The 16439-nt window shown below is 38.6% G+C and overlaps 2 protein-coding genes across 2 annotated transcripts; one reads left to right on the top strand and one right to left on the bottom strand.

The window, feature by feature from the left end:
- Nucleotides 1-5517: 5517 nt before the first annotated feature.
- LOC122657893 (type III polyketide synthase B) lies at nt 5518-6924 on the top strand. Its single transcript, XM_043852691.1, has 2 exons — nt 5518-5780; nt 5901-6924. Exons 1-2 carry the CDS (start codon nt 5570-5572, stop codon nt 6893-6895), a joined length of 1206 nt encoding a protein of 401 aa, XP_043708626.1. The 5' UTR covers nt 5518-5569; the 3' UTR covers nt 6896-6924.
- A 323-nt stretch (nt 6925-7247) lies between these two features.
- Nucleotides 7248-8414, bottom strand: LOC122658964. The gene is made up of 2 exons (XM_043854132.1): nt 8267-8414; nt 7248-8173 (listed from the first exon to the last, which is right to left on the bottom strand). The coding sequence occupies exons 1-2, from the start codon at nt 8340-8342 to the stop codon at nt 7248-7250; spliced, it is 1002 nt and encodes a 333-aa protein (XP_043710067.1). The 5' UTR covers nt 8343-8414.
- Between the last annotated feature and the right edge of the window lie 8025 nt (nt 8415-16439).

The raw sequence follows: 16439 nt of genomic DNA, 5'->3' as shown, positions 1-16439 counted from the left end.
CAAAGACTTCTTAATTATAAACTTTATCATACTTAAAAATCAAACATGTAATATCCATAACCGGTGTATATATATTGGCATCTCACATCACATGTCTTACCCAAAAAAAAAAAAGGCATCTTGCATGTCAAACCATGAGTGAACGAGACGAATGGTAGAGTCAGAAATGGCAGTCCAATGAGTCAGACAGTGAAAAGCCGAACTTACGAGCTGGAGATAAGCGAACTTGAACCGTTGACATCCATCACAAGATAAATCACTGCCTCTCAGACCTCCCCGACTAATTCTACCATAGAGGCCAACGTAGACGATAACTTCCCCCTCCCCCAATACGATGCATGGAAAGGTGTATACTACGGTTGTATATAAGGATCCCACATGATCAGATAAGAAAGTGAGTGTTAGTTTGTGTGATTGTTTTACATTAGAAACATTCCAACCACCAAGAAGGCAAGGCCACATATGTCAAAGAAATTAGGCGAATTTTGGGAACCTAGATATTGGAAATTTTAATTTTATCAGAAGTGAACATAGTTAAAAAAAACCAGTTTTTTGACTCGATTCATCGTTTTCAAAACTTGGTGAGTTGGGACAAGTCAAATGTGATTAGGGGGAGTCTTTTTTTTTTTTTTTCTTAATATCTTCCTTCTTTATGTTCTTCAAGTGATGAGGTATTGAGGCTATGGATATGTCGCTTCACAAGTGAGAAGGAAAAAAAAAGAATGATATTGAAAACAACAAACAAAACTAAAGGGAGGAGCATGGTTTGAGGTATCTGATCGGATCGGCCGATTTTGGGTGGATCGGATCAATATCGGTCAAGACCGATCCCGATATCGATCCGATCCAGCTATATGAACAAGAGTAAAAATGTAAAAAAAAAAAATTAGTTTTTTTTATTAGAAAACAGGGACAAAAGTGTTATATTTGCCTGAGTTTGAGCGATCCCAATCCGTATCAGTCGTTCCGATCCCAATCCAATCCGATCCAACCCAACCGATACTGAGATCACGAACCATGGGGAGGAGGGGACCGTATAGAGTCCTGAGTCGTGGGAGATGGAGAGAGATAAGAGAGGAGGAGATAATATGAGAGATTTGGCGTGGGAGTCATGTTTGCCGCGTGACTGAATCCCACGCACTCCCCAGTCCCCATTAGTGATTAGTCCCACTCCTCTTCTGTGCTCTGTCCTTATCATGGAGAAGATATATGGACGCAAGGACTTCACTTCTTCTTTCCAAAAAACATATTCGATCCTCTTAATGTGTATTTGTGTTTTGCCAGCCACGCAAGGACGCATAAGCCCACGGTTTCCGTGGGACTTGAGCGTTACCAGAAAACCATATTTGGTTGTTGTAAGTTACACTCCCATGTCCTTTTACCTTTCTTGCTTGGGATGCTCTAATGATTGGGATCATATTTTTAGGTATCAGGATTGGATCAGCTTGGTATCTGTATCGGTATCAATTCGGTTGTCAATATCGTGTACTTAAACCTTTGTTGGAATAAGGGGGGATTTAAATGGATAATCGAAATTTGAATCCGAATCTACATCCATTTAGGTATGCATCCGTATTCGTTTAGAGATATTCGGAAAATAATCTGAATATCCTGATTAAAATCCGTCTGGAAAAAAAAATCTGAATACTTAATAATAAAAATTAAGTAAATAATGACTTTGAAGGTTTTTTAAGATTCAACACGTGCTAGAATATGATGAAAAGAGAATCATTATCTAAGAGATATGGATTGAGAGTGAATTGTAACCGCTAGGGGGAGGAAAGTCCGGGTTACACAAGGCAAAGATGTAAACGGATGGTCGAAAATCCGAATCCAATCCTCATCCGAATCCGTTTAGCGGTATCCGTATTCGATCAGGGAATATCCGGCTCCGATCACATCCGAATCCGATCCATTTACATCCCTAAATAAGGGTGTCAATCGGTCGGTTTTGGTTGAACCTTAATCATCTAAACTTATAGAGACTGTCTTTAATTAATTTTGGATAATTGGTTTTTTTTTTTTATTATCGATAATAGCTCTTTAATTGCTGGTTTAGATTTTTTTTTGTCTGAATAATTGGCCTGGTCTTAGTCTTTAAGCGATCGGGTACTATCCTTAATTAGGTAATTAGGTTGGAGTGTTGGACCGAGACTAAATGTTTATTCAAAAAATTGTACAATCCAAAACCAAAAATGGACTGTTTATTAAACATCAGGTTCGGTTTCGGGATTAATCAAGCAGGTTCAGTGAGGCTTGATTTTGACAACCCTTGATGGGGATTGAGATCTCATCAGTACACTTGTTCCACACGTGTATTATGGGCCCCAATGTACGAGCAGAAACCAGAGATCAATCTGTAAGGTGGATCTTTATCCCTGCGGTTCCCTGCTTGGTACAATTCCTACAATTCCTCTCATAGTGGTAAAAATGACCATTTTACCCCTGTTTGAACACACTGCCTGGCTGGAGTTCACCCCCCTATTATTAGAAGCACTAGGGAACTGTACTAAGCAGAGAATTGCAGGAGATAATTTTCCCCTGTAAGACTACGTTTAGATGTCAAGAAAAGAAAAAAAAAAAAAAAAAGAATTTGGGAAGAGAGACGACACATAAAAGATTTATTGCATCATATTATTTTTGTCTCATTATGTTTTTTCTTTTTCTTTTCTTGGCATCTAAACGTAGCCTAAGGAAACAATAATGGAGATTAAGTACATACTAACATACCCCTCCATTAGGACCAAGCATGCCCTATTGTTGACCGATACTCCCAGCCATCATGTCAAACGTCTATATTCTTCTCTTCTGCCAGCTTCAAACACTCTAAAGCATAAGGCATTCGATGGCGCTACCTTTTATTTAAAGGACCTGGCCTATGTCCAGTTGTGGCGGGAGCTAGAACGTCCAACCCCACTAAACGACAACAAAAACAGGGGTGGTGTGGTCATCTCACATGTTGGGCCCAGGTGGGACCCACCTATGAAATGACCACCCCACCCCTATTTTTGCTGTCGTTTAGTGGGGTTGGACGCTCCAGCTCCCGCCATGGCTGGACAAAATCCTTTTCGATTTTAAATCTCCTGCACTTTCAACTAGAGATGTAAACGGAATGGTTACGGATGTGAATTGAATTCGAATTTTCAACTATCCATTTACATCCTTAAATTGTGTAACCCAAACCTTCCTCGACCCAACAGATACGATGCACTCTCAATCCATATCTCTCATGATTCTCTTTTCCCCATTCTCTAGAAGCGGCTAAATCTTCAAAAACCCTCAAGATCAACTAGCTACTTAACTTTTTTTATTATTAGCTGGTATCTATTTGGATTGGATAAATTTTTTTTTGGATTATCTGAATTCAAATCTGGATACCGCTAAACATATTCGGATACACATAAATGAATACGGACGCAATTTGAATTCAGATTTTTTAATATTCGTTTACATTCCTACTTCCAACATCAAGAAGTTAAGGGAGTTATAATTTGTACGGGTGGTTGGAGAAACCACCATCTCAGCTAATGTGACAATGTAGGCTACAACAACTTATATTCTTCCACTTGGCCTATATTACCACAAGCCAAATAGATGTTGTAAATTTTAAACTTGATGTATGACCATACAGAACTTAATTCTTAAGGAGTACCGTTGTACTAGTATTAGCAATGTATCAAAGATGCAATCATTGATTCTTCCGAGAGACCACAATTACCACAAGTTAACATATTAATGATGAGGAACACATTTTTACTTTGCTATTAATACTTTCTGGCAGTAAAACACAAAACTATCCTTAGTCATTTTTTCACGAAAAGCAGACTTGAGATAACAAATCAAGACAAGTGTCCTTGTTAGCTACAAAGTGGGTATAACTAGGTTCCCCCTGGATATTTTACCTAATCCAAATATGTTATAATATTAATTAATCCAATTGATGGTATTATTAAGATATTAATAGATAAAACCATTAACTCTCCAAAATAGTAGATCTTTGTAATTTAATCCAATTAATTGCATATTAGTCCCACCACTAAACAATATCATGCATATTATTGCCAAACCAATGTCCATCGAACAAGCTTGTACAGAGATTCTGTGTCAATGATTAGACCAAAACATTTTCAAAACGTTTGACAAAATAATATTAGTTTTCAAAAACAATTTGTAAATACTTTACAAAACTGTTATCTAAGCTAGATTTTCGTCCAATCATACACAGACATTCTCTCTCCTCAGTAGTCCTCAGTAGGACAGTAGATCATGTGTTGAGCATCTCTCTTGTTCACGACCAAACATTCATGGTGTGTAACCGCAATAACAAGGACCTCTCAGATTAAGGGACCTATCGAATTTTACTAACAAATATCTTGTTTCTCATCGACTGTTAGTGACACATGCAAGACTCTCGTGAGAACTAATGCAATGCACATACCATATGTGCACTCACACTTGCATCTTGGAATCGTCATTCCACAAAGTACATAGTGTGACGACCATATGAATAAAATGCCCGATCCTATCCCTTGTCAAGAACAACTTTAGATGAAAACCTAATGACAATCATAGCCCGTCAATTATCACGCATAATAAATGAATTTAATATTAAATTAAAAAAATACGGATTTGATGGACACACTTCTAACATTTCCTTCACCAGCCAAGGAAACAACCTCTCATGAGAAAAGGTAATTTTAGGTCATTACACATTTATTTATTATTTTATCATGAAAGCATTTAACAACAGTTTTCTAGTTAGAAATGCTAAATATTTTTCTCATATCTTAAGGAATTATTAGTCACAAAGGTCTATTAGTTTTTCAAACGTCACAAGGCATATATTCTGCCACATGGACAAATGATGTATCTATTCGGACCGTTGAATAGAGAAGATAAGGTCTAGATTTAGTCATATGTCAAATTTCAGAGTTATTCAATCAAATTTCCTCCTTTTATTAGCATGCATCCTTGTATGTCAATACATGTGTACCTGTACTCTAACAATATTATGGCACTCTCCCAACTCTGAACGGTAATAAACAATTTATATTAAAAAATTCAGATTTGTTTTGTGATTTCTGAAAACAACACATTCCTTTGTTACTTGGATAATTAACTACCCTTCTCTTAAATCGGTGAACTACATGACCTTAACGATTAAAAAGCAAGAGTCAAATACGAATTTCCTTTCATTTTTCTTTTTCCACCTTTCCAAACCAGATTCTTCAGAAATATGATCATCAATTCCCTCTAGATCAAAGTAGTAATACCACCTAACCAATTTCAAACTAAACTTCAACTATTTTTATTTTTTTTAACAACCTTCATGAAAGCCTTGCTCCTCAACTAATCCCAATTAAGTTCTAAACAAGAAAATATTTCATGTCTCCGGCCCCCATGTGAAATGATTAGAAACAAAAATTTCCATCTTCTTCGATCTAATCATGAATCAATTCCCAAGTAATCATCCCTATATATATTAGCCGATGTCTTATGCTCGATGTATAGCAGGTTCTTCCTCAAATTACTCTCTCCCAATCATATAGTGCAGTAAGGTCATCTGAAAATGCCACCTTCTGAGATGGGAGATTTTAGAATTGAGAGACAGACCAAGCAAGGAGACTCCACAGTGAAGGCTAATCCAGGGAAAACTACATTGCTGGCTCTCGGCAAGGCCTTCCCTCACCAGCTTGTGATGCAAGAATATCTTGTAGAAGGGTACTTCAGAAACACCAACTGTGATGATCCTGAGCTCAAGGAGAAGCTGGCTCGTCTCTGTAACGCAAATCAACTCTTACTGATTTTCATTCTCTTCTGTTGAGATATCTTTAATTGCTTACAGTGCATGATAGATTTTGTAGACATAACTGAAATAACTGTAATTTGGATTCTTGTAGGCCGGACAACAACAGTTAAAACAAGGTATGTAGTCATGTCAGAAGAGATACTAAAGAAGTACCCAGAGCTTATTCTTGAAGGCCTTCCAACTGTTCAGCAACGGTTAGACATATCTAACAAGGCAGTAACACAAATGGCAATTGAAGCTTCAGAAGCTTGCATCAAGAACTGGGGAAGGCCTAGTTCAGACATAACCCACTTGATTTATGTTTCTTCAAGTGAAGCCCGGCTGCCTGGAGGAGATCTCTACCTAGCAAAAGGGCTTGGGCTTAGCCCTGATGTTCATCGGGTTATGCTCTACTTCATGGGCTGCTCAGGCGGCGTTGCTGGCCTCCGTGTAGCCAAAGACATTGCTGAGAACAACCCAGGTAGCCGTATTTTGTTGGCAACCTCTGAGACCACCATTATTGGGTTCAAGCCTCCAAGTGCAGATCGACCATATGATCTTGTGGGTGCTGCCCTGTTCGGTGATGGAGCAGGAGCAATGCTACTTGGCACTGACCCCATTTCAAATGTGGAGAAGCCTCTGTTCCAGCTGCACACTGCAATGCAGACTTTCTTGCCAAACACAGAGAAGACGATTGATGGCCGGCTCACCGAAGAAGGAATCAATTTCAGGTTAGGGAGAGACCTTCCTAACATAATCGAAGATAATGTGGAGGGGTTCTGTCGTAAACTGATGGGGCCTTCTGGATTTTCCGACAAAGAGTACAACAAGATGTTTTGGGCAGTTCATCCAGGTGGGCCAGCAATTTTGAATCGATTGGAGAAGAGGCTTGAATTGTCACCTGAGAAGCTGAGTTCTAGTAGAAGGGCACTGAGGGACTATGGAAATGCTAGTAGTAACACAATTGTGTATGTGTTGGAGTACATGATAGAGGAAAGCTTGAAGATGAAGAAAGAAGGGAAGGTAGATTATGAGTGGGGTTTGATTCTAGCTTTTGGGCCTGGAATTACATTTGAGGGGATTCTTGCAAAGAATCTTCTTGTTTGACTCTTCTTCCTTTTTTTTTCCCCCCAACTTGGTCTCCTGTTTATGATTCACATATTTGAGATTTTTGGATTAGAATCAAACATGGCCCCTGTAAGGCTCTATGGATATTTGCAGGTTTAGTTCAATAGAACATCAGAAATACCAGTCAACAAAATCAAGTTATCATATGAATGTTACTTGTTATTAAATCATTCTGAAATCTGAAATGTAACAGCTCTGATCAGTGACCAAACCAGAGAGAGCTTAACACGACAGGGATTCGTTTAGAAAATATCAAATCAAAATTGTGTCAAGAAAGACACATAAGCAACAACAGAATAAGAACACCGTTTGGGTCTTTCGCCATCATCGATCAATCCTCTTCTTCCTGGGGAAAGCGGAGGTGCTTCCCTTCCGGAGTGGGCAAACCCTTCAAACGTAAGACATTATGTGAAATAGAAGAGGAAGCGGAACCTAGAACACTCTCCGAGATTTCCTCTTCTCCTTCAATCTCTTCATCGCTGTTGTACACGAATCGAGTGTGCTTACCCTTGAACTCAGGCATTCTCTTCTCCTGAACGGTCATCTTGCTCAATCCTTCGCAAAGACCATCAACCAGTTCACCACCACCTTCTACTTGTTCTTCTTCTTCGTAATAGTAATAATCTCCTTCTGCTTCTTCGACTTCTTCAACTTCTTCTTCATCTTCGTCTTTACTGCTAGCATTGACCTGAATGGACCAAACTGAAGCGTCGTCATCCTCCAGTGCTTTCTCCGGACTCTTACTGATCTCTTCTTGGTAACTCAGCGCCGACGAGCATTCCGACGAATCAGAGATTTCTGACTTCTCAGAGAAATCCAACAGTAAAGACCGAATCATAGCGCTCCTCTCAGTTTCTTGAACCTCTTGCTTCGTTTTGTCGATATCCATTACCCCCTGTACAGTTACAGTGAACTGAGGTATGTCGGCCAGAATTGGGGCTAGAAGCCCAGATGGGGAATGGGCGACGCTAGGAAGATGGAGGAATGGGCGGTGCTCCAAAGAGAATTTGGAGACCTCAGCTTCTTCTTCAACCTTCTGCAGGAGTGTCTTGACCTGACTGCGAAGCAAGGCTTCTCCAGATCCAGGAGTCTTCTTGGGCTGATCCTTCTTCTTGCCAAAGGAATAAGGTGACTCCAAGCTTCCCCCAGCAAGGCCAACAATGGGGGAATCATTCGAAATGTCGATAAGCGCCGACCTGTCGTTTTTCAGGTTTCTTTGTCTCGAAAGAACCTTCTTTTCAGATTCTTCACTTTTCCCTGAAAGGAGAAGGAATGGAAAAATTCAATCAGAAACAAAAACTGGAAAAAGAAAAAGTGAAGAGAAATAGAAAGCAGGAGAAGATTGATTACTTGATGTCGGGATGTTGTTCACCGCAGCCATAACCTGTGATCTTGTAAATCTTCTCGCTGATGCAGGAGTTTCCATTGTTTTGATTGTTTCTTTGATTAAAGATCCAAAAACAGATCTCTGCGAAACAATTTCAGCTGAAAACGGGAGAGAAAACAAGGAAGGAAGATGTTCGTTCCTAGGGAAAGAAGTGTATTGGGTTATAAAAAAGATTTGAAACGGGGTTCCAACGGTAATATTACCGTTATAATGGATGTCTGTACTCCAAAACTAGCCGTTGAAGGATTCTTTTCTGTACTACTTCTGTAAGATAAGCCGTGTTATTGTGTAGCGTCAACGAGTCGGTGTCTTGAATCTTTTTGGACTAATAATCAATTCAGTCATGAGTCCCGAGTGACTCCTGATTCCTACGTATAGGTCACAGAAGTCACTTCAGACACCACTTCATGCCCTTCATTGCCGAATCTGTTAGATGGGACCTACCTAAGATTGGTCCTCACGAGGCACTTGTGATTTGCTATCAAAGCCAAAAAATCACCCAAAACACCTATTATGGATCAACTGATACACATTACATTAGGGTTTATTCACTGGCTGGGTGGGAGAGGGGGCGGGAAAAGGTATCAGGAGGGTATTTTAGAACAAACAAAAATTCTATACGGGGTTTATGAACCCTAGGATGATGGGTGAACCCTCCACAACTGGTAGAGAAAAATTTTGTCAAAAAAATGTTTTTTTAGGGTTTTTTTCCCGTTACCAAGCTACTATGCCAAGTGAAATATAACGTTCATTATTTTTCACATTTGTACATGGGTTAGTCCATGTGATAGATGACCAATCATCTCATAGGTACAATTTCAATTAAAATGAGTAGTAGAAATAGCAACAATTACAAAAGATGCTTAAATTAATCTTCATTTAATGGCATTTTAGTAGTTTTATTAAAACTTTGAATAGTAAATTTACTAATTTACTTTGGACTAAAATATGGTCCTAAAAATTGGTTAATCTTTTGGGATTGGTGTGTGGTTTGTGTGATTACACTTTTATTAAGAAAAGAAAAAAATATATGGTCATTGGGATGTATGTGGGGTCTTCTATATGGACTAGTAACAAATAGTGGTGTTAAACTTCATTAGCATAGTGACATCTAAAATGACCTTTTGATCTGGAATCGAATAGATACAAATAATGGTATCAACATTGGCAATGATCGATACTACCAATATTGATATTTAAAAATTTGGGTTTGAGGAAACTTAACAAAAAAAACTAAACGACAAAGTTTTCCTTCATTTTTACCATGAAAATGAAGGCTTCACCCATGAATCTAAGGTAATCGTTATTTCAATGCTTCACCCATGAATCTAAGGTAATCGTTATTTCAGCTAAGAATCCATATAGTTGACCCCACTAAGTTGGGATAAGACTGAGATTGTTGTTGTTATTGTTGTTTTCTATGTTGTCGAGTAGCATAAGCTAGAACCTCTGCCTTTATGTCTATCCCTCTCCTTATATGAAATAAAGTTGCCATCCTTTTATGTACAATACTATTTTGTCGCACCTCATTCGTGCAAACCCCCTATGTTGCTTGTTTAGAAAACCCTCTCCCATTTATTAATATGCATTGTTTTGATTTAGGGTTTTTAATAAATAACCCCTGAAAATGTCTATTTGTTCAAATGCCCCTTTACAACTTTTATAATTGCAAATTTCCTTTTACTTTCAAAACATTGTAGCACTCTGTTAATTTGAGATGTTAAACTTTGTTTCAGGAAATCTAATGATCAAAATCTCCCTTTGATAGAAACCCATTAAAATTGAAGAATCAAATGATCAAATTACCCTCATCTTCCCCAAATCACTTAAGGTTTGAAACTGAAATTTTTTCCCCAAATCGATTAGGGTTTGAACCCATCTGGAAAGCAAGAAGGATGGGATAGATATTCCTTCAGTGGTCCGACATCCTTCACTTTTCCTTTTACATGAAAGATATTCATATTTGCAGGGTTGCGAATGTCTCAGTTCAATGATGAGAAACGTGGTCTGGTTGATCGAATGCAAAAGACTCTTATCAACTTTGTTACCTCAGGGGTTTCTTCTGAAAAAGCTATGAGTAATAATAATTCAATTGGCTCTGGTGTCGATGATAATCATCTCATGTTTGACACCAAAACAGGTCTTCCCGTTGATAGCCAGATCTGATTTGGGAAAGTGGAGGAAAGTTTAAAAAGAAATCTTCAATCTTCCCCAGACTCCCCATACCAACTATTACCAGTATTACCAGTTTTTCCTTTCCGTCTTTCTACATCCTTTTGACACAGAGAGAGGGAGAGAGATTATGAACTTCAGGAATTTGTTGGGATGGGGTCCTGGGAAAGTGGAGGAAAATAAAAAAGTAATCTTCAATCTTCCCTAAACCCCCCATACCAACTATTTCCAGTTTTTCCTGTCAATCTCTTCTTTTCTACAACCGTCGCACCTCAAATGGTGATGGGTTTTACGTCTGTAGCAAAATTCAGGTGATTCAATGCTCTTCTTTTGTCTTCTCTATGTTCTAATAACCTTTTTGGTTTCTTAGATCTGAGTTTTCAGGGTTTTTTCCACACATAAGAAGCAGCAGAAGAAGATGAGCTGGGTTCGGACAATATTTTAAAAAACGGACTCACTTAAATCGCAGAGCTCATTTCAGGATAGAGACGAGTAGAGTTTGGAAGATCCTTTTTTCTGTTCATGCCTAAAACTGATGTTTTCCTTTTGGGATCTACTGGTTTGGGATGGATCTCTTGTTTTTCAGATGGGTTCAAACCCTAACAGATTTGGGGGGAAAAAAATCAGTTTCAAACCCTAAACGATTTGGGAAAGATCAGGCAATATGATTATTTTATTTTTTAATTTTAATGGGTTTTAATCAGAGGGGTATTTTGGTCATTAGATTTCCCAAAAGTAACGTTTAACGTTTCATATTAATGGTTTGGACTAAAGTGCTACAATGTTTGAAAATAGCAAAAATTTACAATTAGAAAGTTGTCAAAGGGCATTTAGACAAATAGATATTTTTAGGGGGGCATTTGTTAACAACCCTATGATTTGAGAAGGGATGGGGTGCGAATTGTAGGCAAGGTCTAAGACACCCATTAATAGAGCCCAAAGGGATCATGTTGTTCATCTTGCTTTATATAATTATATTTGATGGCTTGATGCCAACCCTGATTGTCCCACAAATCAGTTTCGATCAAATCGTATCGGTATCAATTGATCCAATTCTCGATTCCTGTTGTTCCATGATTCAATATTACGTCGGGTAAGGAATCGAACTAGATTAGGAATCGAGCAATCTCACCCAATGCATGATGATCACCCTGCAACTTCTCGGGCATTGGAAATTATATATATAAAAAAAAAATAAAAAAAACCAGTTACAAACACAAAAGGCGAAATGACCACCCTGCCCTGTAAAATTTTATCCCATCCCTGTTGGATGCCCCAGACGTGTTTACAGTGGTCCCTTGCTAATGCAGAGGCCACGCAGCTTGACAGCGATCCCCTTCCCCTAAAAGATTGTATGTTACACCCTTTAAAGCATTGTTAGAATACGAAAGCTAATTGAAAAACAAGAGACTCCATAGATGGTGTACCATAAGGTTGAGATGAGTACTGATATTTATATTATTGGCCTGGTAAGGAATTCCTACCTTAAGTTAAAAAGCCAAATTATCTTATGCACATGGAAAATATCATCAGATGCTCCAAAGAAAAGGTTATGTAATGGGACATTGGGCAATGTTCAACTTGATTGAGTTCATCATAGCCCAAACCCGGCTTGAAATTTTTTTTGGGGCTAAGTCAGTCCATCTTATTGGATGTTTTGGGCTGGGCAAATCCATGTGTTTATACTAGGTTGAGCTCGGCCTACATTTTTTTTTCTTTTTTTCTTTTTTGGGTGAAAAGCAAACTTATTTATTGAAGCGCGCTTCACACAAGGCTTCTGATTTACAAAGGGCAGAAAGCCAGGGAGTGGATAGAGGCCAACTTATCTCAGCCGCACAAGACAAGGCCATCTTGGAGAGGGAGTCAGCAGTGCTGTTAGTCTCCCTAGAAATAAAAGAAAAGATACAGGTCCTAAAGTAGGAAGTTAAGTCCCTAATATCCTGAATGATAGTTAAGTTGAGCTCGGCCTACTTTACAACATAATGAAAGGGAAGAGCTCCCCTTTTTCGCCAAATGGAAGAATTTTAACTATCAATACAAGAGATATCTAACCACTAGGGGAGAGGGCATGCTCTTCAACTGGCAAGCCACCAACCAACTGACCAAGCCTCGGTTGTTTGCGACCTGATTCTAGTTAACATTAACATTTTATTCTCTTACCATAATTGTGCAATTGCGGAAATGAAGTTCATAGGGAAAAAAAATACCCCTATTCCCTTTCCCAAAAGGATCCTATCCAAAGACCTGCTAGGGCTGCACGTGCGGCAGCGCCAGGATCTGATGAGGCGTGAAAAGACCGCCTCACCGACTGCTCGGCAAGGCGCTCGGGCAGGGGTGAGGCGATCTTTTCACACCTCACCGTGTCTCGCGCTGCACGTGCAGCCCGGGCAGGCAGGAGCCGAGTCCTTCCCTTTCTAATGGCATGTTTGGTTAAGAGTAATGTTGTTATATTCAGTGTAGTATTAAATCTGATATGAGGGATGTGGGTACGTAGTCAATGACCTAGCAGGGATTAGCTTTAAAGAGATCCTTCAACTGGGAAGGGAGGAGGGGGGTGAAGGTGGGAATCCCAACCCCTATCATCACAGGGGAGAAACCTAAGGCCTTCCCTCCGGCATGAAATGGGTAGGTCTTAAAACTTCGATCAGAATAAGATCGACCAATTCAACTGGGTCCCCATTCCTGATGGGCTTGGATTAGATAGGCAGTTGTTGATATTGACAATTACTGAACCCATCCAGCAGAAAAGCCAATGGGAGCCCATTTGAAATGCTTGCAAAGCATTTCCAAATATTGGCCAAGACTTAACTCATTGATTGTTCCACGTGGTTTAATACTTTGATTTTTGAAATTTATTCCATGAGCAAATGATGATACAGACAATGTGGCCCAAAGTTTGGAGATCCAACTAGCATTTCACATGGCAAATTATTAGGATGGGAAAAAAAAATAATTGGGTTGAAGGATCATCTGGAAATGACTTTCTAAATAGAAAAAGGAAAATATCCTCTTTCCCTTAATACTAACAAGCCAAGAGTTTTCATGTACAACCATGCATATTGCACGACCTGCATTAAATGCAGTCAGATTAGCATAAACGTTCATTAGAAATGACATAAAGGCCATTGTCACCTCTATTTGATGGAGTCAATCGTGTACAAATACGTTCTCCTACTAATAATAAAGGGTTGTGGTTTCCTACAAAACCCACCAAGGATGACATTCCTCCAAGGTGCCCTAATATTTGCCCGATGGTAGATTAGGTAGTAGGATTTAGAGTCCCCAACTCACAAGTCAAGGTTTAGTTGAAAATAGAATAAATCATATGGCAAAAAAGATTTCTTAAAACTATTTAAGAGAGAATGATTGAAAATGTGAAACTTTGAAAAAAGGGGTTTGCTCATTATCATATCTAGATACATGGCCTGAATGTTGGACATTGGAAACATATACAACATGGGGATAAAAAGTATTGTCTTATTATATTGACCTTCCTTAAAATGCTAAATAATTTGTTAACTTATTTTTTACCCTTTTAGTATAGTTAACTTCTTATTTCAATATTTTCTACCAAAAAAACTTCTTATTTCAATGAGAGTAAAATCTTGATTGTCATTTCATATATATATTCAAAAAATGTGTGAGATAATGATAATTATTGAAAATGACATAATAGTAATTCATTTTTAATTTATTTTATCTCTAACATAAAAATAAAAATAAAAAAACTTTGAGGAATAAAATAAAGAACAACCCAAAAGAAGATTAAATGTGCTAACCTATAAAAGTGTCATTTAGACACTCACTCCCAAAAATAAATATTTTTAAGATGTGGTTGTATTATAAGGCTCACACTCACACATATGTGAGTTTAGTATTTTTGTTTGTAAAATAGTTGAAAACAGGTAGATGGGTGAGAATAGTATTGTGTTAGTATATCAAGGCATATGATTGGATATTTAACTTTTTGAAAATTTGACAGATCGATGGTCTAGACTTTACCTGATCTATTGATTGGAATTGTCACATTACTATTCCATGTGGCAAATATAGGTGAATCATAGGCAAAGACATCCATAGATGGGCCAAATAACCTTAGGTTAATATTAAAACCTGGGTTTAAATAAGGTGAAAAAAGAATAACTTGGTTCAATTGACAATTAAGGTTTAAGCTATATAACGGTTTCATCCGTTTCCGATCCATGGATCCAGGATCACTGTAATCCTTTATCCATGAGGCTTTCACGTCTTTCTAAATAAATTCATTTTCAACAAAAAAATATTCCTCCGTCCTTTTGAAAAGAAAAAAAAATCATTGTAATGACTTAGTGAAGATACATGGTCCTATATAGTTTCTTACTTAATTCTCTTTTGATTTTGGGTTGTCAGGTATACTTAATTCCTCCGATTTGCACTTATAACCACCCTTTAATAGGAGGAATATTTAATTTTAAGTTTTATAAGTTGAAAATTTGAAGACAGTTCTACTTTCTTTACCTCCAAGCTTATTTCGTTGCCCCTGAACATCAATTTTGTACTTCTATGCAGGATCAAGAAATTAAGAAACTTCATCATCATTAATAGAGATGTCATCTGACCAGTGGCCATCTGTACCGGTAAGATCACGGGGTTTCTTTCTATGGTTATTACTCGATCATATTTTATTATTGAAATTTTCCATTATTGTATATAAATTAATCTTTCTTCCCTGATGTTTAACCTAACAGGTAATGCTACAAGATCCAACCTTTATCCATCCATGCCATCAGAATAGCTCAAGCTCTGAACACATGTCATCTGGATTTGGAGCTGACTTCGGCAGCAGCTTTGATTTATCCTCTGCGGGTTACACATCATCAAACCTAACCTTCAACCAAACGAGTATTGGAACTCCTCTCATTGGCTCAGCCACAAAGACTTTTCAGACCAGTGAGACGAACACCTTAATTTAATGGATTATACTCTGAACCGGTGTCAGCTGCATTTAGAGATGACTTCGGCAGCAAATGTTTCTCCTTTGAGGGTTTCCCAACATCAAATCCAGCCTTGAACCAAATGAGTACTGGGACCACCTTCACTGACCCTTCTATGGGGACTTTTCAGACCAGTATGAGTCAAGGGTTAGTTGAATTTGGAGATGGTATCAACAGCAACGATTTCTCCTTTGGGGGTTTCTCAACATCTGACCCAGTCTTGAACCAGACAATTACTGGGACCACCTTCACTGGCCTATCCGTGTGAGTCAAGGGTCAGCTAAATTTGGAGATGGCATCAACAACAACAATTTCTCCTTTGAGGATTTCCCAACATCAGACCCAGCCATGAACCAGATAAGTACTGGGACCACCTTCACTGACCCATTCATGGGGACTTTTCAGACCAGTGTGAGTCAAGAGTCAGTTGAATTTAGAGATGATTGCGACAGTAAATGTTTCTCCTTTGAGGGTTTTCCAACATCAGACCCAGCCTTGAACCAGACAAGTACTGGGACCACCTTCACTGGCCCATCCATGGGGACTTTTCAGACCAGTGTGAGTCAAGGGTAAGTTGAATTTGGAGATGGCATCAACAGCAATGATTTCTTCTTTGAGGGTTTCCCAACATCAGACCCAGCCTTGAACCAGATAAGTATTTGAACCACCTTCAGTGGCCCATACATGGGGACTTTTTAGACCAGTGTGAGTCAAAGGTCAACTAAATTTGGAAATGACATCAACAGCAATGATTTCTCCTTTGAGGGTTTCCTTGTTAAGGAATCTAACGCCCACCCAGACCCTGGCTCGGGTGGAGCGATGCGCGTTAGTTGTTTGTAATAAGAAAATAAAGTTATACATTCCCTCAAAAGGCATCTTTTGGAGATTGGTAAGCGCTTGATCCTACAATTGGTATCAGAGCAAGTAGTCACGAGTTCGAGTCTCCCCGCATGCGACATACTGCGAAGCAGACTGTACTTACGAGTGGTCT

The sequence above is a fragment of the Telopea speciosissima genome, chromosome 4 (genome assembly GCF_018873765.1).
Source record: "Telopea speciosissima isolate NSW1024214 ecotype Mountain lineage chromosome 4, Tspe_v1, whole genome shotgun sequence".
NCBI lineage: Eukaryota > Viridiplantae > Streptophyta > Magnoliopsida > Proteales > Proteaceae > Telopea > Telopea speciosissima.
This window is presented reverse-complemented; position numbering and strand designations above follow the sequence as displayed.

Excerpts from the sequence above, each read along its gene's own strand:
- LOC122657893 (XM_043852691.1), top strand. The coding sequence starts at position 5,570 with ATGCCACCTTCTGAGATGGGAGATTTTAGAATTGAGAGACAGACCAAG. Across the intron at positions 5,781-5,900 it reads GGAGAAGCTGGCTCGTCTCT|GCCGGACAACAACAGTTAAA; the intron begins GTAACGCAAATC and ends GGATTCTTGTAG.
- LOC122658964 (XM_043854132.1), bottom strand. The coding sequence starts at position 8,342 with ATGGAAACTCCTGCATCAGCGAGAAGATTTACAAGATCACAGGTTATG. Across the intron at positions 8,174-8,266 it reads GAACAACATCCCGACATCAA|GGAAAAGTGAAGAATCTGAA; the intron begins GTAATCAATCTT and ends TTCTCCTTTCAG.